We start from the raw sequence: 27741 nt of genomic DNA, 5'->3' as shown, positions 1-27741 counted from the left end.
CTCCTGTCCTTTTTTCCATCTGAATTTCTTTAAGTGGTTTGACAGAATAGTGAAGTTTGTGGTGCTGAATCGATCAGTACACTCCTTGTGTTGTGAACGTAAACCACAGGTGTAGTTGTTCCTGAGCTTCAGCAACTCCCTTGGGACAGTTTTGAGCATGGTGGTGTATGACAGAAAATATGGGAACAATTCAATGGACGAAATCACTTCAACAAATTATATAGAAAAAGCTTTTATTGTAAAACGTTTATGGACCAGACATCACGGTATACTGAACAAACAGCCACATTGTTTTCTAGTCTAAGAATTCAACAAATTAAGAACATGTCACATCCACAATTTCACACCAACTTTTTGTCACGTTTTTTTGAAGTATATGTTACTAACATTTATAGTCAACATGCAAGTAATCAAATGTCAAAGAACCACTTTCAACTCCTCAGATTGTGCTGTCATACTGTATAAGTAACTCCACCGCAGAATACGATCGTACCAGCCATCAGAAGACACATTCAAGAAGATTTCCTCAACTCTCAACCACCAGAGATATAGTTGTCATGTTTCCTGTGCTGTGGGATTTGGTGTGCTTTTTTCCCCCTCACTGTGCTTCTCAATTTATTCATATTAAAACGTGCTCGTCAGATCTTATCACAATGTTGACGTTTCAGTAATTTTGTCCTTTATTCTTGTTGGCCAATGTGCTTTGTATACTCTGTTAAATGCCATACACAAGCTTATTAGTGGGCGTTCGAGGCACTGTCCTTATAAGAATGGTATAGCAAAGAAACGCTGGTCAAAAGCTACAGATTGGTTTATTTCACCAGCGCTTTCTTTTCATTTCTGTTGTCTTGCCTACCTGCTTATGTTTATAATTCATTTCAGGCAGAAATGACAGCTTGCAGTATGAGTTACCAGTAATTATATTCTCTTCTACACTGCGCCATTCTTTTCCTTCATCATAGCTGTTGGTAACTAAGGAGAAGGTTGTAGACTATCACCCAATCTCTCTCCAATATGCAATGGCAGATCAGTCGACAGTTGGTTCCTTTCCCTCTCCAAAGCAACCCACTTCCTCTGGACCATTTATTTCAATCACTCCTACACTTCCTCTCGATCTCACTTTGTTGGTCACCCTCTCTTTTCTTTCTCGGTCTTCCACCCTCTCCATTAGACAGTGGTGACTGACAGCAGAGGGTTGTAGACCTTCTTGCCGTCAGGGGACCTGGTTCCGTGGGCCAGTAGTTCCTGGATGGTGATCCAGTTGTCCAGGATCCTACGGCTCCGTTTCTTCTGGCTCCTCCTGTGGCTCAGCTCCAAGATGGTAGTGGGCTCCTGTCCCTGCGAAGCCCCCTGTTGTCCACCGCCACTGGACTCCCTATCCCTCTCCCTCAGGCAGTCCAGCCTGCTCTGCATCATAAACTCCCTGCGTCTGCGCTGTTCCCGGGCCCTGAGAAGCTGCTGCTTCCTTTCCTCCTTGGACCAATAGCGGCCCATCTTCATCTCGCTGACGGCGTCGTCGTCCGTGGTCATGCCGCTGCGCTCCTCCCGGATCTTAATGGCCCGGGCCTTCAGGAGGCGGTCCCTAACGGGCCGCTTGGCAACATAGCGAGATCCGTCGCTGCGTACTTTAACCTTCCACTCCATACGCGGCGAGGCCGGCGGAGGCAGGGGAGGGGGGATGGGTAAGGATGGCATGGACACAGGGCCCTGGGGGATGTCCTTGCATGTGCTCCCCAGGCTCATGGGACTCTCGCTGCCATCCCTGGGTCTCTCCAGGCCCTCGGATGTGGAGGGGGACCTCAGCTGCATGCAGCTCTGGTAGCGCAGGGGGATTCTGGAGCCAGAGTGGCGGCGGGACAGATAAGGACTGTTCTCAGCGCTACGCCCTTCCCTCCCCTCCACTGTCCCATTGGTTTTGGGGCATCTCACCCCTACGTCTGACCCCCTCCTTGCCCCCCCGTCGCGGGACAAGGATCTGAACTTGGCCCCTCTCGGGCTAGAGGTCTTGACTTCTGCTCCCCTCCTGTGTGAGCTAGGGGAGTAGGGCTGGTTCAGGTTAGCCTGCCCCCTCTCACTCCTGCCTCCCCTCTCCCTGTGCCGGCTGGGGGTCCGTGACGGCAAAGAGGTAGAGTCCCCCCCCTCCAAGCTGCTGTGGCCATGTGCAGAGGGGGAGGGGTACTGTTCGCTGACCAGAGGGGTGCTCCTGCAGCTCTCCCCTCCTGTGTTGTAGGCGCTGGTGCTGTCCTTGTCGGAGCGCTCCCTCTCAGGGAGCTCATTAATGTCTGACAGCTCATGGTGGCAGGACTCCTCGCTAACCAAAGGAGCCACCCGCCCAGCCCCGGCCCCACTCTCCTCCTCCAGGGGCCATGCCTTCAGACAGCGCTCCCGGAGCTGCTGCATCTTCTGGGCCCTCAGGATGTTACGACACTTGAACTCCAGGTGGCGTAGCTCCTCTTCCACGAGGGCCATCTCATGCTGCATCAGGCTCTCATTCCTGTTCACATCCAGAGGAACCCCCCCATCGCCCCCCTGTCCCCCATGCTCCCCAGCAGCAGAAGAGCATTGCTGTTCTTCTCATAATAACACTTGATCTCCAAGAGCTCCCTGTACCTCTCACACTCTTCTTCTGTCAGACCTGGCATCATCATCATCACTGGGTCAGCTGCGTAGACCCTCTCCCCTGCCAGGTCACCACCTCCTCCCCCACCCAGACAGTCCAGACCCAGTAGAGAGTCCGTGCTGAAGTGGAACTCTGTGGAGTGGCCATGTAGAAGGGGTGGGGTGTCCCTGTCCCCCTGGCCAGAGTGGAACCTGCGCATGCTGCCGGGGGTGTTGGTGGCGTTGGTGGTGGGGGCGCTGGTCTGGTCGTCTCCTAGTAGGTCGTGTTCTGAGGACTCCTCATTGCGGGTACTCTCGTCTGTACGACCCACCCCGCTGTCCAGCTCCTGGCTGTTACTCAGCAACGTGTGGAGCAGGCCTGGAGAGTCACGGGGACCTCGCCCACGGACCACCACCACACCACCCCCACCCACGACCCCTGGTCCTTCGCCCAGCATGGAGGCCCTGTTCCTAAGCTGATGGGGGCTGGGCAGGTGGACAGCGTTATCCAGAACCTCCAGGTCCAGTTCATCTGGGTCGAGCTGGTTGTCATTCTAAGTTGGAGAATGTGTTTCACGGATTGTGTTTATTTTGTTTGATTGCCGTTGTGGTTTCGTTATTGAGTTGAAGGTGTCATTGAGGCGGGAAAAGAGCAAAGGAGAAAGGAAAAGAAAGATTGAAATGATATGTTAGATTGAACAGTTTTTTTGTACTCTTGGGAACCTCATACAACATGTTACAGAGGTATGTCTGTTAGCGTTTATCTCCGTCACTAGATGGCAGTAGGAGCCAAGGTAATGTGATTTCATTACCATTTTAAAGGCATTTTTACTGAGGGGTATTTTCCACTGAGCTGTCCAGATGAAAAGAAGGAAAATTGGACCCAAAGTTAAATGTATGCACATGCATGTACACCCACCCACCCAACTATATGCACGCATGCACACACGTACACTTACAAGCGAGCACAAAAACACACACACACCACCACCACTACTACTACTCTGTGCGGTGTTTTGACCACCAGTGAATAGTACAGGAGAATTACAAATTGCTTGTTTTAATTTACACCCTTTATCCAGATCCCCCTGAGATACTGATTAAATGTGTATGCTTTAATTCAGTAAACAAATCACCACTCAGAGTGGAGTTGATTACATGTAACCCTTAGAAACCTGGACCCAGTTTTCCTTGCATAAACAAAATTGAAAGAAGTGTGAACAGAAGTGAAAGGAGACTTCAAAAAACGTATTTCTGGAAAATAAATATAAAAACTGTTGGTATGCAAAGAATCTATGCAAATGTGTGGTTTGCATCACTTAATACCCTATGTTTCATATATATAAAACATACTTTCAAGTGACTGAATATTTTTGCTCACAGTGTCCTTACAAAGATTGGCCACCAGATGGTGCCAAAAATGTTTATTGCGATCACTTCAGGTTACTCTTTTTTTATGTATTGATCGCGTGCAGACACTTTACCAGGTGTTTAAAGACAATGTTACATACATGTAACATTGGGATTTAAAGGGTTAATTGATTTGGTTTACACTTGAATTGTTTAACTGTATTCAGGTTAAGAGATATTATTATTCAAAAAACCCTTTATTTCCTTATTTCTGTCGCTCTCTCTTGCTCTTTCCCGACCAGTCTTTGGATGATCCCCATCTCTTCTCCTCTCTTCACTCTGCGTTTTCAATATCGACAAATCTTATTATCATAGTTTTATTTTTTGTAAGATTACATTTGTTGCCCTTTTTTAAACAATACTAAACATAGACAAACCATCAACAACATACAGACGCACACAAACAATCATAACATCACCCCTGCTCACACCCCTATCTCTCCCTGCCACATGGCCTCAAACTGCACTATTTTGTTTCTCTCTGTCTCCCACACAGTTTCAACATTTCAATAATAAAGCATTAGGCCTTTCCATTGTGTTAACGATAGAGGATTGGTTGATTTACATTTTTGAAGTGTATGTTGTTTCAAGATGATCGACTAGAAAAGTATCTTCCAACCCATTGGGTATCTCACTGAAGCCTCATATGCCATGTCTTGGAATAGGTAGACAGAGTAAAAATGCATTTACATTGTAATACTTCTGACAGACAACTTCACCCACAACTCATGGGCTTAATTTGTGAATTTTATCCCTTGTGTAATTCATTTGAAACATTAGTTTATTCTGGATTAAGCACACATGTTCGTTACCTGTAATTTCGTTCGTTACAATATGTTCCAACATTCCCTCCATCTTGTGTCAATATCAGTTCCTTTTAATTCTTGGTTTCAATAGTTTATATTTCTTTCTAGGAGATTGTCAGGTAGACAGGTAAGATAAACAAAACCTTGCAGAAGGCCTATCATATGAACAACATTTCCTGACTCAAATAGGATTGCTCTGACATCCAAAAGATTTCAAATAGAAATATCTTGATAGGAAACATTTAAGTTGCGTGTATTTGAAAATATCTACATTTTGTCAGTCCAAAATAGCTTTTTAATGATTTAATGGAAATGCATTGATTTCCTTTTACCGAGCCATTTATGGTTCTATGCCTTTAGTTTTCCATGTGGACCAATTTATCTGTGAATTCTGAAAAGCTGTCCAACGATTGTTCCACAGGGTTGTGTTTTCAGGGAGTGATACTGGTTCTTGTAGAATACGTTTAATTTTCTTCCATATTCGTATGGTGTTCCTAACCATGACATTGTATTGTTATTCTAGCTGCAGTGTTGGTCTAGCCTGCGTGTCACGTCTCTCTGCAGATTCGAGGGTGCCAGATGAATAAGGGGAATTTGAGGATACTTGCAGTAGTGCCTTTGTCTGGGTAGCAGCCTACATTTAATGGCCCTCTCTTAAATCTGCCCTCCAGCTCATTCTGGGCTGAATGTGGACTGCATTCTGATGTCAACACTCTGAGTGTGTCTCAGAGCACACACACATTTGTTTTGCATGGCTGTGTGTGAGAAGGTATATTGGTGTGTGTCTATGCCTCGTGCATCACTCTCAGCATAAAAAAATGGTAAACTATGCCGTTCCATCTGGAGGTGTGTGTGGTCAGTGACTACCCATTTGCTGGGTGTGTGTATATACATTATGGGATGTCCTGGGACTGTGTCCTTATGTCTGTTGAGCTGTGACCTTGAGGGAAACAAAGCAATGCCACATTGGCACGTACTGAAAACAACCAGGCTCTCCCTCTCCTCGCTAGCTGTCGCTCCCGTCCAGCTCCATTTCTCCCGGTCTCCCTCTTACTTCTCCCAGGTTTCCTGTCTCCTTACATGGGTTAACAGGGTAGGGGGAGATTCATACCTCCAGTCTTATTGATTTTTTACACAAATTGTGCGTCTCTAATGTAGAGGTTTCTGTCATTTCTTATGTAATTTTTGTTAAGAAACTAGTTGACTTGAATTTGAATGAATTTTGGTGTGAAGAATGAAGCAACTTTGGTGGTTATATGGTATTTACTGTAGTGTAGTTATCATGGTCTTGGTTGGTTTGTTTATATGGTATTTACTGTAGTGTAGTTATCATGGTCTTGGTTGGTTTGTTTATATGGTATTTACTGTAGTGTAGTTATCATGGTCTTGGTTGGTTTGTTTATATGGTATCTACTGTAGTGTAGTTATCATGGTCTTGGTTGGTTTGTTTATATGGTATCTACTGTAGTGTAGTTATCATGGTCTTGGTTGGTTTGTTTATATGGTATTTACTGTAGTGTAGTTATCATGGTTTTGGTTGGTTTGTTTATATGGTATTTATTGTAGTGTAGTTATCATGGTCTTGGTTGGTTTGTTTATATGGTATTTACTGTAGTGTAGTTATTATGGTCTTGGTTGGTTTGTTTATATGGTATTTACTGTAGTGCAGTTATCATGGTCTTGGTTATCATGGTCTTGGTTGGTTTGTTTGTTTATATGTTATTTACTGTAGTGTAGTTATCATGGTCTTGGTTGGTTTGTTTATATGGTATTTACTGGAGTGTAGTTATCATGGTCTTGGTTGGTTTGTTTATATGGTATTTACTGTAGTGTAGTTATCATGGTTGTGGTTGGTTTGTTTATATGGTATTTACTGTAGTGTAGTTATCATGGTCGTGGTTGGTTTGTTTATATGGTATTTATTGTAGTGTAGTTATCATGGTCTTGGTTGGTTTGTTTATATGGTATTTACTGTAGTGTAGTTATCATGGTCTTGGTTGGTTTGTTTATATGGTATTTACTGTAGTGTAGTTATCATGGTCTTGGTTGGTTTGTTTATATGGTATTTATTGTAGTGTAGTTATCATGGTCTTGGTTGGTTTGTTTATATGGTATTTACTGTAGTGCAGTTATCATGGTCTTGGTTATCATGGTCTTGGTTGGTTTGTTTGTTTATATGTTATTTACTGTAGTGTAGTTATCATGGTCTTGGTTGGTTTGTTTATATGGTATTTACTGTAGTGCAGTTATCATGGTCTTGGTTATCATGGTCTTGGTTGGTTTGTTTGTTTATATGTTATTTACTGTAGTGTAGTTATCATGGTCTTGGTTGGTTTGTTTATATGGTATTTACTGGAGTGTAGTTATCATGGTCTTGGTTGGTTTGTTTATATGGTATCTACTGTAGTGTAGTTATCATGGTCTTGGTTGGTTTGTTTATATGGTATTTACTGTAGTGTAGTTATCATGGTCTTGGTTGGTTTGTTTATATGGTATTTACTCTAGTGTAGTTATCATGGTTTTGGTTGGTTTGTTTATATGGTATTTATTGTAGTGTAGTTATCATGGTCTTGGTTGGTTTGTTTATATGGTATTTACTGTAGTGTAGTTATTATGGTCTTGGTTGGTTTGTTTATATGGTATTTACTGTAGTGCAGTTATCATGGTCTTGGTTATCATGGTCTTGGTTGGTTTGTTTGTTTATATATTATTTACTGTAGTGTAGTTATCATGGTCTTGGTTGGTTTGTTTATATGGTATTTACTGGAGTGTAGTTATCATGGTCTTGGTTGGTTTGTTTATATGGTATTTACTGTAGTGTAGTTATCATGGTCTTGGTTGGTTTGTTTATATGGTATTTACTGTAGTGTAGTTATCATGGTCATGGTTGGTTTGTTTATATGGTATTTATTGTAGTGTAGTTATCATGGTCTTGGTTGGTTTGTTTATATGGTATTTACTGTAGTGTAGTTATCATGGTTTTGGTTGGTTTGTTTATATGGTATTTATTGTAGTGTAGTTATCATGGTCTTGGTTGGTTTGTTTATATGGTATTTACTGTAGTGTAGTTATTATGGTCTTGGTTGGTTTGTTTATATGGTATTTACTGTAGTGCAGTTATCATGGTCTTGGTTATCATGGTCTTGGTTGGTTTGTTTGTTTATATGTTATTTACTGTAGTGTAGTTATCATGGTCTTGGTTGGTTTGTTTATATGGTATTTACTGTAGTGTAGTTATTATGGTCTTGGTTGGTTTGTTTATATGGTATTTACTGTAGTGCAGTTATCATGGTCTTGGTTATCATGGTCTTGGTTGGTTTGTTTGTTTATATGTTATTTACTGTAGTGTAGTTATCATGGTCTTGGTTGGTTTGTTTATATGGTATTTACTGGAGTGTAGTTATCATGGTCTTGGTTGGTTTGTTTATATGGTATTTACTGTAGTGTAGTTATCATGGTTGTGGTTGGTTTGTTTATATGGTATTTACTGTAGTGTAGTTATCATGGTCGTGGTTGGTTTGTTTATATGGTATTTATTGTAGTGTAGTTATCATGGTCTTGGTTGGTTTGTTTATATGGTATTTACTGTAGTGTAGTTATCATGGTCTTGGTTGGTTTGTTTATATGGTATTTACTGTAGTGTAGTTATCATGGTCTTGGTTGGTTTGTTTATATGGTATTTATTGTAGTGTAGTTATCATGGTCTTGGTTGGTTTGTTTATATGGTATTTACTCTAGTGTAGTTATTATGGTCTTGGTTGGTTTGTTTATATGGTATTTACTGTAGTGCAGTTATCATGGTCTTGGTTATCATGGTCTTGGTTGGTTTGTTTGTTTATATGTTATTTACTGTAGTGTAGTTATCATGGTCTTGGTTGGTTTGTTTATATGGTATTTACTGGAGTGTAGTTATCATGGTCTTGGTTGGTTTGTTTATATGGTATTTACTGGAGTGTAGTTATCATGGTCTTGGTTGGTTTGTTTATATGGTATTTACTGTAGTGTAGTTATCATGGTCGTGGTTGGTTTGTTTATATGGTATATCAGATAGTAAACCAGTTCAGAGTGTCTCTCACCTCTATTTCAGGCCGGGCCAGGAGCAGGGAGATGTTGGTGCTGTCCTCCTGGGTCAGAATGGCCACCGCCTCCTCTCTGTTCTGGATGTCCACCCCGTTTATCTGAGACACATCAGAAATGTTCTCGTCTGACCCTGCTTTCTGCCATAAAGGATAACCAAACGTTATCTAACAACCCTACCTGTAAAATTCTATCCCCCTCTCGGATACGGCCATCCATAGCAGCTATACTATTGGGGTTGACCTGGAGAGAGAGACAGAGGATTAGGTTAGCTGGCAAACAGGCGATCAGAGCGAGTATAACCCTCATCCTCACTCCCATCCTCCTCACCTCGCCCACATAGATCCCCAGGTCCTCCTCATCGTCTGTCCGGTAGCACACCGTTAACCCCAGTTTGTCCTGCTGACGAGACTTATACAGCTCCACCTCCTATTGAAAACACACGAGTTAAACACATGAACACTGGTAATGGAGATGGAGAGGGCATGAAGAATGGGATTGCTGTTGAATTACACGGTAGGCAATTGGATTTGACAGGAAATTGTAGCCTCACCTCGTACTCCAACTCATCCTGCCTGAGATCCGCCTCATGCTGAGCGATGTCAAAGTAGTCATTGGGGTCATAATATTCCGGCTCTAAAAGGCTGAGAAGAAGACAGTGAACATGTCAGTGTATCAAAATTTAAGCAGAGCCACAAACGGCAGGGCTTTCAAACATCTTATGGAAATTGAAAAGTAAATTGAATTCTCTCTCTCACACACACGCACACTCCACTCACAGCTCGTTGAGCAGGTTGGGTTCCAGGATGGGTGGCAGTGGAGGGGAGGGGGGCGGGTGAGGGGGCGGGGCTCCACCTGGGTGGTGGGCGGTCCTTCCCAGAGTCAACATGTGTTGGAAGCTGATGTCAGTCTGAGTGCCGCTGTCCACACAGTCAGTCAGCCCCCCTGGAACTGCTACTGTCCCGTCCAGCCCCGCTAGTCGCCCTGCCAGTCCCGCCCGCCGCCGGGCCCCCTCTTCAACACATGAGACAGCAGGGGGTCTCGCACATCCAGGGTGGGGTCCCGTGAGAGACAGGACAGCTCCTTACCATTCACCTAGAGGAGGGGAGCAAGTCAGATAGGAGAAGGTAGTGGAAAAGGAGAAGAAAGGAAGAGTAGGTGAGTGCTGTCTAGAACCCAAAACCATTCCTCGAATATCCCCATAGGAGAACCCTTTGAAGAACCCTTTTGGGTTCCATGTAAAACCCTTTACAAAGAGGGTTCTAGATGGAACCCAAAAGAGTGCTACCTGGAACCAAAATGGGTTCTACCTGAAACCAAACATGGTTCTCCTATGGGGACAGCCAAAGACCCCTTTTGGAACCCTTTTTTCTAAGTGTGGTGAAGAATGATTAAACACAAAGGAGTACCAGGGCACCTACAGAGGGAGACGTGGAGAAATTGAGAGAGAATAACACAAAGATGGAAAATAAGCAGTTTATAGAGAGAAAGGGCAATGAGTGGAGAGAGTGTGTGATGACAAAACAGGTGCACCAAACAGGAGTATAGATAGCAGACTTTGAGCCACACGAGCGGATCTCTCGCCAGACATACAGACAGACCAAGGTTAGCTCACTGCGTGTTAGACTGAGCCACAACACAAGCACTGAGGAGGAGAATACATGAACGCAAAACACACACAGACAGGCCTAAGACACAGAACTAGGGTTAGACAGCAAACAGATAGCCATTGAGAATAACACAGTACACCTCAACACAACATCGGTTTAGTGTATGTTAATAATACACACATCACATGGAGGGTTACAAAGACACATCACAGTACGTGGTACATTTCTCTCAACTTAAAAGGTTTCGATATCACACAGCGGAGGAGAAGAAAAACAGAATACTGAGACCTTCAGTCGACCTTCTCCATCAAAAGGACACAGCGTGTTACTTATTTGACCCTTCTGTTGAGAGAGAGAGAGAGGGAGGGAGAGCAATGGAATCATTAGAGAAGAGAAGGCTTACGTTAATAGGGTAGGCTCTGAGGAAAAGGTGAAAGTGCAATGTTGTTGTAAGGAAATGGATTATTACTGGTTGAGAGAAATGCTGCCTGTTGGTAGACTAATCTCTGTCTTAGTCCTAAATCCCTCTGCATGTGTCCAACCATGCCTTACATGATCCTCTCTAGCCTCATTTATACCTTGCGCTAACATTTGTCCTTTGTCTTGATCTTGTCCACATTGATTGTTTTTTCATTCTCAGAAATATGTCTACACATGGTATTAAAATTGTGACCACATTTCCTGTTCCCTCCCTGTATGCAAATTATTTGACAGCTGTTCTTTCAAAATAATATTTATTTTCCCAATTGTAATACACACTTTGATGCCATAAGTCAATGATGCCACCTGCCAATGATTTTAGAAGGTGGGACAACGATGATTTAAATGCTTTCACTGTCCAGATCCCTCTAGACTTGCTGACATGTGCCTGACTACCTCCGTAGGTAGTCACAATGAGTCTTTTATTCATCTACACCTGTCTGGAAATGTGGGCACAATCAGAATGTGGACAAGATCAGGACAAAGTATGCATTTCAGAACCAGGGATAAACTGGGCTTCTGTGAACCAACACAACTCAGTCACATAGAATACATCTAACCAACACAACTCAGTCACATAGAATACATCTAACCAACACAACTCAGTCACATAGAATACATCTAACCAACACAACTCAGTCACATAGAATACATCAAACCAACACAACTCAGTCACAGAATACCTCTGTGTAAATCAATGTGTGCCAACCCAGCCTAATAGATAAACCCTCTCTAGTTTCCTATATCTACATGTCTGTGGAGCCAGTTTCATAGTGCTCTCGATCTCTCTCTCTGTATCTCTGTATCTCCATATCTATGATGTTTGCCCCTTGCCAGTTGCTACAGAGAGGGGCAGATAGAGGGGGATTTATAATTAGGGATTATGGGTGTAGATCTGCTGGGGTAATCAGATTTAAATAGCTGGGATGTTGATTTGGAGGCGACTGAACTTTCTCCATGAGAGAAGCAGTGATCCTGGTAAACTGATGCAAGACCCCCCCCCCAACATTACGTTTGTTAAGAGGTGAAACATCAAACCCCCATTTATACCCCTCTGACCAAATGGTAATGTGCTTTTTGGTGTGTATAGAACCTGCTGGTTGAAGTCATGAGCATATTGCACACAGCTGGGTGAATGTGCGTGAGGGTGTGCGTGTGTGTCACAAGTGTGCCTCCATATGTTTTAATGGAGACCTGTAGACAGTATTGAGGTGCTCTGAGTGACAGAAGACAGACACCTAGGCATACAGACATTGTGTTAGTGCATTCATGGTCACACACCGACCTTGGCTGTCTGGGGATTTCCACATCTTTATACCCTGCTTCCATGCCTCCATCATTCCCCTCTCTTTTCCTGTCCCCTTCAAATAATTGCAATTCAAATCGATGTTCCCCTGTGCAGTCAACCACATAAACGTTCTTGCCACATTCGCTCTCTATTCTTTTCCATTTGGTTCTGGCCCCCCATGCCTTTCTGCACCTCCTCTCTCCCTCTCCATGCCTTTCTGCACCTCCTCTCTCCCTCTCCATGCCTTTCTGCACAACCTCTCTCCCTCCCCATGCCTTTCTGCACCTCCTCTCTCCCTCCCCTTGCCTTTCTGCACCTCCTCTCTCCATGTCTTTCTGCACCTCCTCTCTCCCTCCCCATGCCTTTCTGCACCTCCTCTCTCCCTCCCCATGTCTTTCTGCACCTCCTCTCTCCATGCCTTTCTGCACCTCCTCTCTCCCTCTCCATGCCTTTCTGCACCTCCTCTCTCCCTCCCCATGTCTTTCTGCACCTCCTCCATGCCTTTCTGCACCTCCTCTCTCCCCCTCCATGCCTTTCTGCACCTCCTCTCTCCCTCTCCATGCCTTTCTGCACCTCCTCTCTCCCTCCCCATGCCTTTCTGCACCTCCTCTCTCCCTCCCCATGTCTTTCTGCACCTCCTCCATGCCTTTCTGCACCTCCACTCTCTCTCCATGCCTTTCTGCACCTCCGCTCTCCCTCCCCATGCCTTTCTGCACCTCCTCTCTACATGCCTTTCTTCACCTCCTCTCTCCCTCCCCATGCCTTTCTGCACCTCCTATCTCCATGCCTTTCTGCACCTCCTCTCTCCCTCTCCATGCCTTTCTGCACCTCCTCTCTCCATGCCTTTCTGCACCTCCTCTCTCCATGCCTTTCTGCACCTCCTCTCTCCATGCCTTTCTGCACCTCCTCTCTCCATGCCTTTCTGCACCTCCTCTCTCCACGCCTTTCTGCACCTCCTCTCCACGCCTTTCTGCACCTCCTCTCCACGCCTTTCTGCACCTCCTCTCTCCACGCCTTTCTGCACCTCCTCTCCCCCTCTCCATGCCTTTCTGCACCTCCTCTCTCTCTCCATGCCTTTCTGCACCTCCTCTCTCCATGCCTTTCTGCACCTCCTCTCTCCCTCCCCATGCCTTTCTGCACCTCCTCTCTCCATGCCTTTCTGCACCTCCTCTCTCCCTCTCCATGCATTTCTGCACCTCCTCTCTCCCTCTCCATGCCTTTCTGCACCTCCACTCTCCATGCCTTTCTGCACCTCCTCTCTCCATGTCTTTCTGCACCTCCTCTCTCCATGTCTTTCTGCATCTCCGCTCTCCCTCCCCATGCCTTTCTGCACCTCCCCTCTCCATGCCTTTCTGCACCTCCTCTCTCCCTCCCCATGCCTTTCTGCACCTCCTCTCTCCCTCCCCATGCCTTTCTGCACCTCCTCTCTCCCTCTCCATGCCTTTCTGCACCTCCCCTCTCCACGCCTTTCTGCACCTCCTCTCTCCCTCCCCATGCCTTTCTGCACCTCCTCTCTCCCTCTCCATGCCTTTCTGCACCTCCCCTCTCCACGCCTTTCTGCACCTCTCTCCACGCCTTTCTGCACCTCCTCTCCACGCCTTTCTGCACCTCCTCTCCACGCCTTTCTGCACCTCCTCTCTCCACGCCTTTCTGCACCTCCTCTCTCCACGCCTTTCTGCACCTCCTCTCTCCCTCCCCATGCCTTTCTGCACCTCCTCTCTCCCTCTCCATGCCTTTCTGCACCTCCTCTCTCCATGCCTTTCTGCACCTCCTCTCTCCCTCTCCATGCCTTTCTGCACCTCCTCTCTCCATGCCTTTCTGCACCTCCCCTCCATGCCTTTCTGCACCTCCCCTCCATGCCTTTCTGCACCTCCCCTCCATGCCTTTCTGCACCTCCCCTCCATGCCTTTCTGCACCTCCCCTCCATGCCTTTCTGCACCTCCTCTCTCCATGCCTTTCTGCACCTCCCCTCCATGCCTTTCTGCACCTCCCCTCCATGCCTTTCTGCACCTCCCCTCCATGCCTTTCTGCACCTCCTCTCTCCATGCCTTTCTGCACCTCCCCTCCATGCATTTCTGCACCTCCCCTCTCCATGCATTTCTGCACCTCTCTCCCTCTCCATGAATTTCTGCACCTCCTCTCTCCCTCTCCATACCTTTCTGCACCTCCTCTCTCCCTCGCCATGCCTTTCTGCACCTCCTCTCTCCCTCTCCATGCCTTTCTGCACCAACTCTCTCCATGCCTTTCTGCACCTCCTCTCCATGCCTTTCTGCACCTCCTCTCCCTCTCCATGCCTTTCTGCACCTCCTCTCTCCCTCTCCATGCCTTTCTGCACCTCTCTCCATGCCTTTCTGCACCTCTCTCCATGCCTTTCTGCACCTCCTCTCTCCCTCTCCATGCCTTTCTGCACCTCCTCTCTCCCTCTCCATGCCTTTCTGCACCTCTCTCCATGCCTTTCTGCACCTCCTCTCTCCCCCTCCATGCCTTTCTGCACCTCCTCTCTCCCTCTCCATGCCTTTCTGCACCTCCTCTCTCCCTCTCCATGCCTTTCTGCACCTCCTCTCTCCCTCTCCATGCCTTTCTGCACCTCCTCTCTCCCTCTCCATGCCTTTCTGCACCTCCTCTCTCCATGCCTTTCTGCACCTCCTCTCTCCCTGCCTTTCTGCACCTCCTCTCTCCCTCTCCATGCCTTTCTGCACCTCCTCTCTCCATGCCTTTCTGCACCTCCTCTCTCCATGCCTTTCTGCACCTCCTCTCTCCATGCCTTTCTGCACCTCTCCCCATGCCTTTCTGCACCTCCTCTCTCCATGCCTTTCTGCACCTCCTCTCTCCATGCCTTTCTGCACCTCCTCTCTCCCTCTCCATGCCTTTCTGCACCTCCTCTCTCCATGCCTTTCTGCACCTCCTCTCTCCCTCTCCATGCCTTTCTGCACCTCCTCTCTCCATGCATTTCTGCACCTCCTCTCTCCCTCTCCATACCTTTCTGCACCCCCTCTCTCCCTCTCCATGCCTTTCTGCACCAACTCTCTCCATGCCTTTCTGCACCAACTCTCTCCCTCTCCATGCCTTTCTGCACCTCCTCTCTCCATGCCTTTCTGCACCTCCTCTCTCCATGCCTTTCTGCACCTCCTCTCTCCATGCCTTTCTGCACCTCCTCTCTCCCTCTCCATGCCTTTCTGCACATCCTCTCTCCCTCTCCATGCCTTTCTGCACCTCCTCTCTCCCTCTCCATGCCTTTCTGCACCTCCTCTCTCCCTCTCCATGCCTTTCTGCACCTCCTCTCCCTCTCCATGCCTTTCTGCACCTCCTCTCTCCCTCTCCATGCCTTTCTGCACCTCCTCTCTCCCTCTCCATGCCTTTCTGCACCTCCTCTCTCCCTCTCCATGCCTTTCTGCACCTCCTCTCTCCCTCTCCATGCCTTTCTGCACCTCCTCTCTCCCTCTCCATGCCTTTCTGCACCTCCTCTCTCCATGCCTTTCTGCACCTCCTCTCCCTCTCCATGCCTTTCTGCACCTCCTCTCTCCCTCTCCATGCCTTTCTGTACCTCCTCTCTCCCTCTCCATGCCTTTCTGTACCTCTCTCCCTTTCCATGCCTTTCTGTACCTCTCTCCCTTTCCTTGCCTTTCTGTACCTCCTCTCTCCCTCTCCGTGTTTTCTTTGCTCACACCTCTTTCCAAACCCCACTCCCCTGCCATTGTCTCCCTCTTCCTCTTTCCCTTCTGTCGCTCTTTGCCTCTCTAACTCTCTCTTTACCCCCCCCCCATCTCTCTCTATATCACTCACTCACTCCCTATATCGCTCTCTCCTCATGCTGCCTCAGCACTCTTCTTTCTCCAGCCCCTCCCTCGAGGATACAAAACATGCTCTTATATCTGTGCTGTTTCCTTCCCTTGCCCGTTTGTCCTTCCTATACTAATGACCCTCCATACATCTCTGTCTCTCTCACCCTCTTAATGAGTTCTTTCACTTGAAGACACAATAGGAAACCTTGTTTTTTGTGCATGGCATCTTCCGCCACGCCAAATGGAGTTAACAGTGTGAAGCCGAAATGTATTTTTTTATTTGCCAAGTCTAATGAAATTGTCCCTTTACAAAAGCTTGTCCTGCAACTTGCATTTTTTTCCTCTCTCTTCTTTTGTCTACACACGACAGGAACCAGGTGAGATGGAGCATTTGAGACAGTGAGTTGTTTTTCTCCTGTAACACCATCATTAGGATCAATGAGGGATAGGGTATATAGAAGACCAGCCCTTTGGCCATTGCTGACAGTCTGAGAACACAGAGAGTGGATGGAGGGGGACGCCCGCTGCATTCATTATCAATGAGAGGCAGTGAGATTGCTTTGAGGATGGCTTCGTACAGGTTCACGGTTGTTGTGCATTAGATTGGAAGGATAACTCATCTTGACGTGTTGCGCAATGCATTATACATCCACTGGTCCATTATGTCAGCTGATTTCATGACCTAAAACCTCTGACCTTTGCAGTGTCTCATATTATCCAATGACAGTCAAGACGAATTGCCAATGAGAGCGAGCGAGCAGGGTGTGTATTGCTCATTCTTCCACTAAAGTTATATTAAATAACAGGCGTGAATTGAGACCGAGTTCTGTGCCGTTACATATTCCTGTTATTGTCTACGTTATTCGGAGTAGCACAGCAGGGGGGTGGTTGGGAGAGGCTGTGGAATGAGTGGTGGGGGTGAAAGAGAGAGGGCGATGAAAGAGAAGCAGGTAGTTCAAAGGGATGAGAGGAAAAAGCGAAGGAGAGGCGCTGATGGAGAACAGCACCGGGGGAAGGGGAGGTAAAATGATGACGGGGGGGTGAAGAAAGAGGAGTGAAATACAGCACAAAGAAAGAGGGAAGGAGCTTTCGAGGACTCGTAGATTGTAAGTTTATAATACAAGTTGACTCATTTTGGGTGTGACTGTCATGGCTCCATGCTCGTTGGTGAAGTAAATAGTGGAAACACACAGAGGAACCTCCAGGAACATTTAGAGGCTTAATGAGGCTTTATCTCCTAACTTGTAGCTGCAGTTTGATGGAATATCTACAGTACACCAGACTTTGGGAGAGGGAAAGACCGAGAATGGGTGGTGTACTGTACACCCACCCAAACATATGAGCAGTAAAGGAGGATTTGACAAATGTATCGACTCAAACTCTATACTGACTCGTATTCTTCCCTGTGAATAATTTAGCTTATCACTCAAACAATTTGCATAAAAATGAATAATAAACAATCCAAATGGTTTCCCTCCTTCTTTTGTAACGGCTGTGTGCTGACCGTGCCCTGCTGCCCTTCACATATTCAATTCTACTTGTTGGGTAATTGATTTTTCTCATCTCTCATGCTTTGAAGGGTCTAGTCCCCTCTTCACAAAATCAATTATATCTGGAGACATGCTCAGTGCCGTCTGGTTCTAACCCCAGCTGTTTGATATCACAAGGGGACATTTACACAGGCCAGTGGGAAGTGGTTGAGCTCAGACATAGACAAAGATGAGCTGCTATTGACTTGGGGACTACTCAAACATTCAGGGGAATTGGGAAACTAATAAACTAACAAGCATATTTGGGGTTAATAGATTGACGCCATTGTCAATAGAGCTATCAATAACTACAGTCTGAGAAAAAAAAGTTCTGTCTCGATAGGAGAACCCTTTTGGGTTCCAGGCAGAACCCTTTTGGGTTCCAAGCAGAACCCTTTTGGGTTCCAGGCAGAACCCTCTGTAGAAAGAGCTCTACAGAGAATCGAAAGGGTTCTACCTGGAACCAGAAAGTGTTCTTCAAATGTTTCTCAAAAGGGCTGAAGAACCGTAGATAGATGGCATAGGCTAGAGTGTAAGCAGATTTGTTTTTCTTGTATTTTTCAAAGCTTATTTTGGAGCTGTATGTATTTGTTATTGTCTAAGAAAGTGGTAATGTATTTCCACACACACGACCAGAAATACAACCCATAAACCCCCTCTCCTCCCTTTATGACCTCCAACCTAATCACACACACACACACACACACACACACACACACACACACACACACACACACACACACACACAACTTAATCATACAAATACAAATTTACCAGAGAGAGGTGTTCCCAAGGGAAAAGATACAGGCACCATGATAAAGAGGCAGATGAGTTGAATTAAAATAAGCCTGCTTTGAGGTGAGTACCAAGCCAATTAATGAGAGTCAACAGATATTTCCATTGACAGATCATTCTCTACGGAAGGCCCATAGACCGTGAACCCTCACTGAAAAAAGTGTGTGACTGTCTGAATGTGACTGTCTTTTCGCTTAGTTTTTCAGAGCAAGAGAGTGATGGAAGACAGGAGACAGAAGGTGGAAGCGGAATCTCTGTGGGTGTGACTGTGGGGAGCCGTTTAGATATTTGTAGCCAGAGAGGAAGTCAATCAATACACAGATGCTGAGAGGAAGAGAAGAAGAGGAGAAAAGGGGCAGATGGGATTCAATCTAAGACAGGTGAAGGAGACAATGAGAGGCAGATATTGGTTTGGATACAGAAACATTATGTCTGAGGGAAAAGTCAATCTCAATGTCAGGTTGTCATATCACGGCACTCATCATTGGGATATGTCTATATAATAAAATCTGTGTTTTTATGTGCATTGATATGAGTGAGTGAGTGTGTGTGTGTGTATGTGCGTGCATGTCATCTGTGTATGTTTGTCTGTGTACTCTATACACGTTAGTAGGTTATCTAGATCACCTGTACTCCACACACAGAGACGCGTACAAAGCTCTCCCTCGTCATCCATTTGGTAAATCTGACCACAACTCTATCCTCCTGATTCCTGCTCACAAGCTCAAATTAAAGCAGGAAGCACCAGTGACTCAGTCTATAAAAACAGTGGTCAGATGAAGCAGATGCTAAACTACAGGACTGCTTTGCTATCACAGACTGGAACATGTTTCGGGATTCTTCCGATGACATTGAGGAGTACACCACATCAGCCACTGGCTTTATCAATAAGTGCATTGAGGACGTCGTACCCACAGGGACTGTACGTACATACATCAACCAGAAGCCATGGATTACAGGCAACATTCGCACTGAGCTAAAGGGTAGAGCTGCCGCTTTCAAGGTGCGGGACTCTAAGCTTACAAGAAATCCCGCTATGCCCTGCGACAAACCATCAAACAGGCAAAGCATCAATACAGGGCTAATATTGAATCATACTACACCGGCTCCGACGCTCGTCGGATGTTGCAGGGCTTGCAAACCATTACAGACTACAAAGGGAAGCACAGCCGCAAGCTGCCCCAGTGACATGAGCCTACCAGACGAGCTAAATCACTTCTATGCTCGCTTCGAAGCAAGCAACACTGAGGCGTGCATGAGAGCATCAGCTGTTTCGGACGACTGTGTGATCACGTTCTCCGTAGCAGACGTGAGTAAGACCTTTAAAACAGGTCAACATACACAAGGCTGCGGGGCCAGACGGATTACCAGGACGTGTGTTCCGGGCATGTGCTGACCAACTGGCAGGTGTCTTCACTGACATTTTCAACATGTCCCTGATTGAGTCTGTAATACCAACATGTTTCAAGCAGACCACAATAGTCCCTGTGTCCAAGAACACAAAGGCAACCTGCCTAAATGACTACAGACCCGTAGCACTCACATCCGTAGCCATGAAGTGCTTTGAAAGTTACCTGGACTATTTGCATTGTGTGCTCCCCCCCTCCCAACCCCTCTTTTACGCTGCTGCTATGTACATACTACCGAAATTGGCCTGACCAACCAGTGCTCCCGCACATTGGCTAACCGGGCTATCTGAATTGTGTCCCACCACCCGCCAACCCCTCTTTTTATGCTTCTGCTCCTCTCTGTTCATCATATATGCATAGTCACTTTGACCACACCCACATGTACATACTACCTCATTAAGCCTGACTAACCGGTGTCTGTATATAGCCTTGCTACTCTTTTTTCAAATGTCTTTCTACTGTTGTTTTATTTACACACACACACACACACACACACACACACACACACACACACACACACACACACACACACACACACACACACACACACACACACACACACACACTTTTTTTCACACCATTGGTTAGAGCCTGTAAGTAAGCATTTCACTGTAAGGTCTACACCTGTTGTATTCGGCGCACGTGACAAATAATCTTTGATTTGATTTATCAATGAGTGGCCATGCGTTTGCACAGTGTGTATGTCAGAACTTTTCAGTATGAAAAAGGCCCATTAGGCTTGTTTAATGACTTCGGTTGCCGTGGCAACGGCCTCGCATTGCAACCCATTCTACAGAGAGGGAGAGAGAGACTGGAGGCGTTAGAGACTGAGGGGCGGAGGGGGAGACTGAAGAGGGGTGGGTGGTGCAGCACAAAATGGATACTGTGCTCACTGTGTGGTGTAGATACATGAATGTTCTGGTTAGTTTGCTATGCATTACCCATAAACTCAACTAATGCTTATTGTAAATACAATACTCGTGTAGGCTGTCGACACTGATATATGAGGTGACCTTCACCACATTCACCTGGGGAGTGACAGGAGGCAGAATGTAAAATATGGGTGTGTACATTAATACGTTCCTCTGGGCGAGAGAAGATTGTATTCAGACAGACAGAACTAGCCTTTCAGTTGAACGTTATGTTTGCGTTATATGAAGGGTCTAAATTTGAATGTGTAATTACACGTTTGTGAACAGCCCAGAACTGAGCACCAAAACCTCAAACATGCAGTGTTTCAGAAAGCAATGTAATTATGCAAATGCAATTGTGCAATGTGATGTTTTTTTTGTCTTCCATGATGACACATTTTAATTGTTGGTATTTTATTTGGCATCGTGGAGTTTTAAAACCAATCAACCTTCTGTCCTGTTAGAAATTCTGTATTTACAACATTGCCTAGAGTTCTTTCAATTCAATAAATGTAATTAAATGGAAATACAAAGTGCCTTTGGATGGATAGCACATTTTATGTAACATTCAGAAGCGTCATCTTCTGCAATCAAACCGTCAGTGTATTCTGTCTGGAATGCTGATGGTCCATCTACATGCCTGCCTGCTCCTCTTAGCACACCCTTTGCCATCTGGCCTTCCCAAGTTGGGAACACCGATCACCCTATATTTCTGCCAATAGAAGGGGTGTTGGTGTCTCAGTTCTGTGTCTCCTATGTCTATCTCTAACCTCTGGTCTTTGTAAGAATTGGATACACGCTTAGAAAAATAAAAAGGTGCTATCTAGAACCTAAAAGGGTTCTTCGGCTGTCCCCACTGGAGAACCCTTTTTGCTTCCCTTTAGAACCTTTTTTTGTTCCAGGTAGGGTTCTAGCTAGAGTTCTACCAGGAACCAAAAAGGGTTCTACCTGGAACCAAAAAGGTTTATGGGGACATCCAAAGAACCCTTTTGGAACACTACTTTATTAGAATGTACAGACTGATTGGACCACAGAGCAAACAGACACGCTCCTTGCTACATCACCCAGATGGGACAGAGAACAGCTCTCTGCTGCTATGGCAGAGGAATCAGTGATAAACCACCAGTGTCTTACTCCCTACCACTCCCTGTCTGGATCTCACACAGGGGACTCAGTCTGCCAGTCTGTGGATTTTGTTGTCTGTAAAAGCTGAGCACATTTTTGTATTACTTGAGCTCGCTTCCCTGGGCATACCTTTATGCACAGCTTATTACACACTGAATGCTTGATCAGTGAAGTGATATAATCTTCCACTTTATCTAAACACATGTGGTCTCTGTCATCATGGCTGACCTCTATTGGGGTCACTGAATTTACTGTCATTCTCCCTTACATGCTCCAGACTACACACACACACACACACAGACACAGACACAGACACGAGGGATCAGCAAAGTCACACAGGCCTACCTATTCATCCCAGCTCTGTGAAGCGTTCAAATCAATTACTCCTGTCACCTGAGGGCAATCAACAGAAACAAAGTCTTCTCCTCCCTCCCCCTTTGTTTTTTCCATCTTGTCCTCTCCTTTCTTTGACTCATTACTCTACCACTGGCAGTTCTCATGTCATCCCCCTCCCTTCCTCCCCTCTTCGCTGCTTTGGCTTTGTCTTGGGCCCCAAGTGCAGTTCTGATGACTGGTACAGATTCACATGTCCGGACTCTTGGTCAAAAAAACATAAAAATAGAACAAGACATACAGTATATATCACTATGCATTTGACTGATCATGTTGTGATTCTGCTGATACAAGAGAATATGGATATGGAAGCTGATTCCTGGGTATTATATTTTTATGTTTCTTTTTTATGGTCTCACAGGCATTACCGCTAATCAAAACCAGCCCTTAAAGTTGATTGACAAGCCTGCACATCACACGGTGACGTCATTTTGAATATTGAACATCTCGCTAGAGACCATTTCTTGCAGTGGCTGCAGCTCATGCTGCGTTCAAAGTCTCTGACTTCCAACTTCAGTGCGTTTAAGACAACTGGGAACTTGGGGAAAAACAAGTTCTGACTTATTAGCTAACCCTTCCCATAACCCTTTTCCTAACCTTAACCTAATTCTCCTAATCTTCTACGTAAATGATCCTAACCTTTGTTGTTGGTTCTCCTAACCTGCAATGTCAATTCTCCTAACTTTTGTCATTATGACACAACAAGCAGCATGGTCTCAGAGCAAGATGTATAATACTATACGTCTTTGAAGATGTATGAAACCTCCAATTCGTAAAATATTGTACAACCGCTATTCCATTTGTAACATATATAAGATATCATACTAAATGGAGGGATACCAATTTACATCCCAAATCCTAAAAATTAAAATGCCCAAGAGGCCAGCTTGGCAAAACCTACATAAGACTGCACACCTAGATGTGCTTGCCCATGTACCATCTCTCAGTTGCTAAATGCTGCTGTTGCTTAGGCTGTAACCATGGCAACCCTTCAGCGCAACCCCTTGACAATAACTATTTTGGCGTTGAGCTAAAACCAAAGCATCTTACACTATTCCCAGTGAAAATCTGGCCCCTCAGTGTCTCCCTCTCAGATGTAATTGGGCTCTTCAGGGCTTTTCACAATAATTACAATAATTATAACAGAGTATGATAATAGTTATGATTATTAAAATGACATGATTGCTGCAACTGCGAGAGAGTGGTTGTGGTTGCACAAGTACAAGTAAAAATTGATTACTGATCTTATTCTATGCGTAGCCTATGCCTTCTTTAATCATGTAAACGCCTGTGTTTAATGAATCATGAATCATTGGTAAATAATATAAGAATGAATATGCCTGCATTATGAATTTTGTCACAATAATAATCATATTCTGTAGATTGATGATCTGTTATTTTTCTCATATGTTTTGTTGCTCCAAAAATCTGTCATCATTATGGCTGTTGTAATTACATTGTTCATAATCATTTCACTGTGAGCCCCTCTCTAAAAGCTTGCACTGCTTGTTCATGTGGATGGAGTGTTAAAGTCATCGTTGTGAACATGGTCAGTTGGTCGTGATGGATGATGGACATTAGACCGACATAACGTCAGCATATTGACGCCTGTCTCCGTTTCTACAGTTCTGGTGCTACCAGAACATTTTGACTGACAATGCAAACTGTAACCAGACCTCAGGCAGACAGCCACTAAACCAGAGAGGTGTCAATATGGAGAGGCTGTGTCAGTGTCAAGAGAGGAGGAGAGAGGAGGAAGGAGGAGAGAGGAGGAGGAGGGAGGAGGAAGGAGGAGGGAGGAGTGTTAATAGAGTTGGTACTACTGTAAACTAGATGGAAGAGAGAGCGAGAGAGCGAGAGAGAGAGCGAGAGAGCGAGAGAGAATCACTCACCTGGAACATGACCCTGTACTGTTCCTCAGGCTTCTGAACCACACACATGTTGCACCCCATGGTGACCTGGACTCAGGCCGGGTGGGGCCAAACCAGTCCAGGAGGTCAGTACCTAAAAATGCCCCTCTTTCCCTTCGGGTGTGGCAGTCAGAGAGAGCTTCCCACCGACCTACAGGTGTCGACCCCTCTTATACGAGGGCACTGTGGATTACGAATCCCAGAGGTTCTCTGTCCCCAAAAACAGTCTGTGTCCCTGGCCCTGTGTCCTGTTCCTCTTCTTTTTAGTCAGATTGCAAGTTCTACCATCCTGTAGTGATCCATACATTTACAAAAATGTTTTGAATGTCTTCCCGTCTGTTTCTGTCCCCATCACAGAGTACAACAATCTCTGTTTGTCTTCATAAGCGTGGAATGGTTAGGTTCAGGTTAGGTTTTGCATGACTCCATCGTGGTCTTTGGATTGGTCAGAAGGAGTAGAAAGGGGAGTGAGGAATGACTAAGGTGACAAGGGAGCTGCTGATGGGTTGGAAAGAACGACTGACAGATGATCTCTGCTATTGTGTTGTAATGTATCTAAGACAGTCTATCATGACTATATAATGATGATTTAATAACCTGATAACCACTTCTCATTTCTGTGTAACAGTCTCACCATGTGAGCTGTCTCTCTGAACTAGCTGAGGTTTTTCCCAGTGGAACTCGAAGTAAACTCACCCATGTTTTTCCCCTGGTCCCAGCACTCTATCAAAGAAACACTTTCAACGTTTCAGATGCAAACAGGCACCGATGTCAAAGAACTTTTCACCTTCTTTTTCCCTTCCCACCTTCTTTGCTTTCCAGGTTTAGAAGGATTGCTTCAGTCTTTTCCCAGGTTCCTCTCCTCTTTTGCTCTGGTACTTTCACCTCTTCAGGGTAAATGGACTCATCAGAACCTTTTCATTGGTGCTTATGATCGTTGACATTTCCTGGTTTGCCTCCATTGAAACTGACAAAGAGGAGAGAGAAAGAACCTACCCACTGAACCATCTAGCCTACGGCCTGAAGCTCAAGCCCTGGTCGTCGGGCTAAGATAAGCAGTGTGTATTGGGTACACGAAACCCAATAACACACCCACTTGCACAAGCATCACAGTGAGGGAACAACACACCAGGAAGTCGATGTTCTCCAAACTACACCTCTTTGCCTGATGGTCTGTCAGAATAACAACTGCTAAGGACCACTTTCAGGATGAAGCTGTTTCAGTGAGCACATCCGTATACAAAATATATGTAATTTAAAAATGTGGAGTATTTGAGGGAAATCGGTTACAGTTGTCGGCTGAAGGGTGTTTGAGACAGACTGGTTGGTTCAGCTAGGTGTTTTGTCAGGTTTCCAGCCAGTACTTTTGACGTTATGGTTCATTTATTAACTAATCGAAAGTGTTTCCAATCCACTGGAATACTGGAGGCTACTGCTCCAGGGTGTCACTGAAGAGAAGATTAGAATTCAATTACAGGCCTGTTAGGCAGAGAACAGGAACTATCCTACCTGGTCATGTTTTAAAATCAATATCACATGCACTACGGGATTCAATTGGATGTTGTGTTTGCAGAACTATTATTGGGAGATTCGGGACTCATTACCATCAAGACCACCAATGATAAGCCATGTGTAAAATACTGTGCTTTTTATTTGAAAGATTGAGGTTTAGCTATCTCTCTTTTCCTTTTCATTGAAATGTGTTAATTGATAGTCTTTCACTTTGTCTCTTCTCCTCTCATGTGTATCGCTCATTCAACCCGTGCTTCCACTGTTACAGTGGGATAAATCAGTGTATTGACTTCAACCCTGCACTCATTCTTTAATTACCCTCTGTCTTTCTCTCTCCATCTCTAACATAATCCATGCTCAAGTAGAAAGGAACCACATTATACTGTACCCTCGTAACCATTTCTCCATGAGTGTGTATCTCTCCTGTCCTCTCCCCTCTCTGTCTGTCTCATCACCTGGGTTAAACCTTTATGTCTTATCTGCACCTCCTCCAGGAGACCCTGCAGTCTGAACACCGTTCAACACGGTACGCTTTGAAAAGTAAACCTCTGTCCAGCCACCCTTCTGGCAGCAACAAGGCGTTAGCTTCTGTAATCCTTCCTCAAAGCCTTGCTGACTGCACCTGTAATCTCTCCAGACACTCAGTGTAATCCTTAACACTGACAATATATATAACCAACTCCAATATAAAAGACCCACACACACGGAGAGAGACACGCACACACGCTTGAAAAACCCCTCCCAGTCTGCTAGGCTAGGCAGTAAGTACTAGAGAGATGCCATTAGCCAGTCTAGTTGTAGAACTGTGGCAGACAGTCACAGCAGGTGCTGAAAGCCAAACAGGCGTGTCAAATGTCCCGATGGTTCCTGCTCTCTCTCCATCTCCAGCTCCACATAGAGCCTACCATCGCATGAGGATGTGAATTCTAATCTTACCTGGCTACTACTGTAAAAGCTCCAGTTTGAAACCCAGAGCCTGCCATGTGAATGATCTGAGTCAACAGGTATGGACTCACACAGGATGCAACAGACTCAGGGAGGATAGAAAGAGAGGATACGCAAATTGTAAGGATGAGGAAGGATATGAGAGTATTCCCTCTTTCAGATTACTGCAATAATCACTTCTGTCCCTCTGTGTCCTCACAGACCAAAACAAAGCTCAAACTAGAGCCCCGGAAAAAGAAAGTTCATCCATCTTGTGCTGCAGGGAGGAAAGAGCATAAATTCATGAATGTGAGGCAGCAGCTCCGTAGTAATCTTTTGTCTGTTGGTCATTCTTTTAAAAACCCACAATTAGGAACAAAAGCGTTGAGAGGATTCCATCCAGGTGGTGAGTAGTGTCAGAGTGTGAAGTGCCTCTCTCAGGTTCAACATAAATCACCATCAGCGGACTCTACAAGATGATAGAAATCACTGACGGCTGATTGGAGGATACTCTTGGCTCCTTCCCTCAGGCGAGACGATAAATGCGCTCCCCCACTGCAGCGGGGAACACAAAGGCGGTTCTGCTGCACCATCAAGCATGCCTGCTGCTGCTGCTACTGCTGCTGAATAAGATTCTGCTAGATGCAACACTGTTCTCCCTCCCTCCTTCGCTCTCTCTCTCTCTCTGGCCCCCTCCCCTAGTCCCCCATATTTTGCCCACACCTCATTTGCTACCCCTCCTTCCCCTCTTCCTCTTTCTATGTCTCTCTCTCTGTGGGAAACACAGGGCAGGCTCCAGACAGCCCAATGATCTGTTTGCACAATGCAGGTAGCCTATAACAGGAAGGAAGGAGAGAGAATAAGCTACCACATGAAATAAATGCACAATCAAGGTGCACTATCAATTGATATTTGACAATATTCATTTATCTGTGACATACTGTATGTATCTTGCGTTTCCTTCGGTCCTTGGGAAGATTGCAAGTATCAATTGCTTATATGATAAGGTACCAATAATTATATGGGATATAAACTGTACTAGACAAGCATAAAGGACATTTAAAAAAGCCTCTGACCGCCTGTGAATTTAAATGAGTTGATGCCCTGACTCACAGAAAAGAGCGGAACACAGAGCAATTGGATAACAGGTGAGTGATGGGATGAATTTAAATAGGGGACACA

At 45.4% G+C, this 27741-nt stretch overlaps 1 protein-coding gene across 1 annotated transcript; it reads right to left on the bottom strand.

Moving 5' to 3' along the window:
• Positions 1-216: 216 nt before the first annotated feature.
• Positions 217-27192, bottom strand: LOC135528266 (PDZ domain-containing protein 4-like). Its single transcript, XM_064957232.1, is given in 10 exon segments — positions 217-2537; positions 2540-3152; positions 8891-8992; positions 9072-9134; positions 9222-9320; positions 9445-9535; positions 9671-9899; positions 9902-9986; positions 10790-10843; positions 24106-27192. Coding segments are annotated over 10 exon segments (2766 nt in total). The 5' UTR covers positions 24166-27192; the 3' UTR covers positions 217-1167.
• Between the last annotated feature and the right edge of the window lie 549 nt (positions 27193-27741).

This window comes from Oncorhynchus masou, chromosome 33 (genome assembly GCF_036934945.1).
Source record: "Oncorhynchus masou masou isolate Uvic2021 chromosome 33, UVic_Omas_1.1, whole genome shotgun sequence".
Taxonomy (NCBI): Eukaryota; Metazoa; Chordata; class Actinopteri; order Salmoniformes; family Salmonidae; genus Oncorhynchus; species Oncorhynchus masou.
Note: the sequence above shows the minus strand (reverse complement) of the source record. Positions and strands in the feature narration are given on the sequence as shown.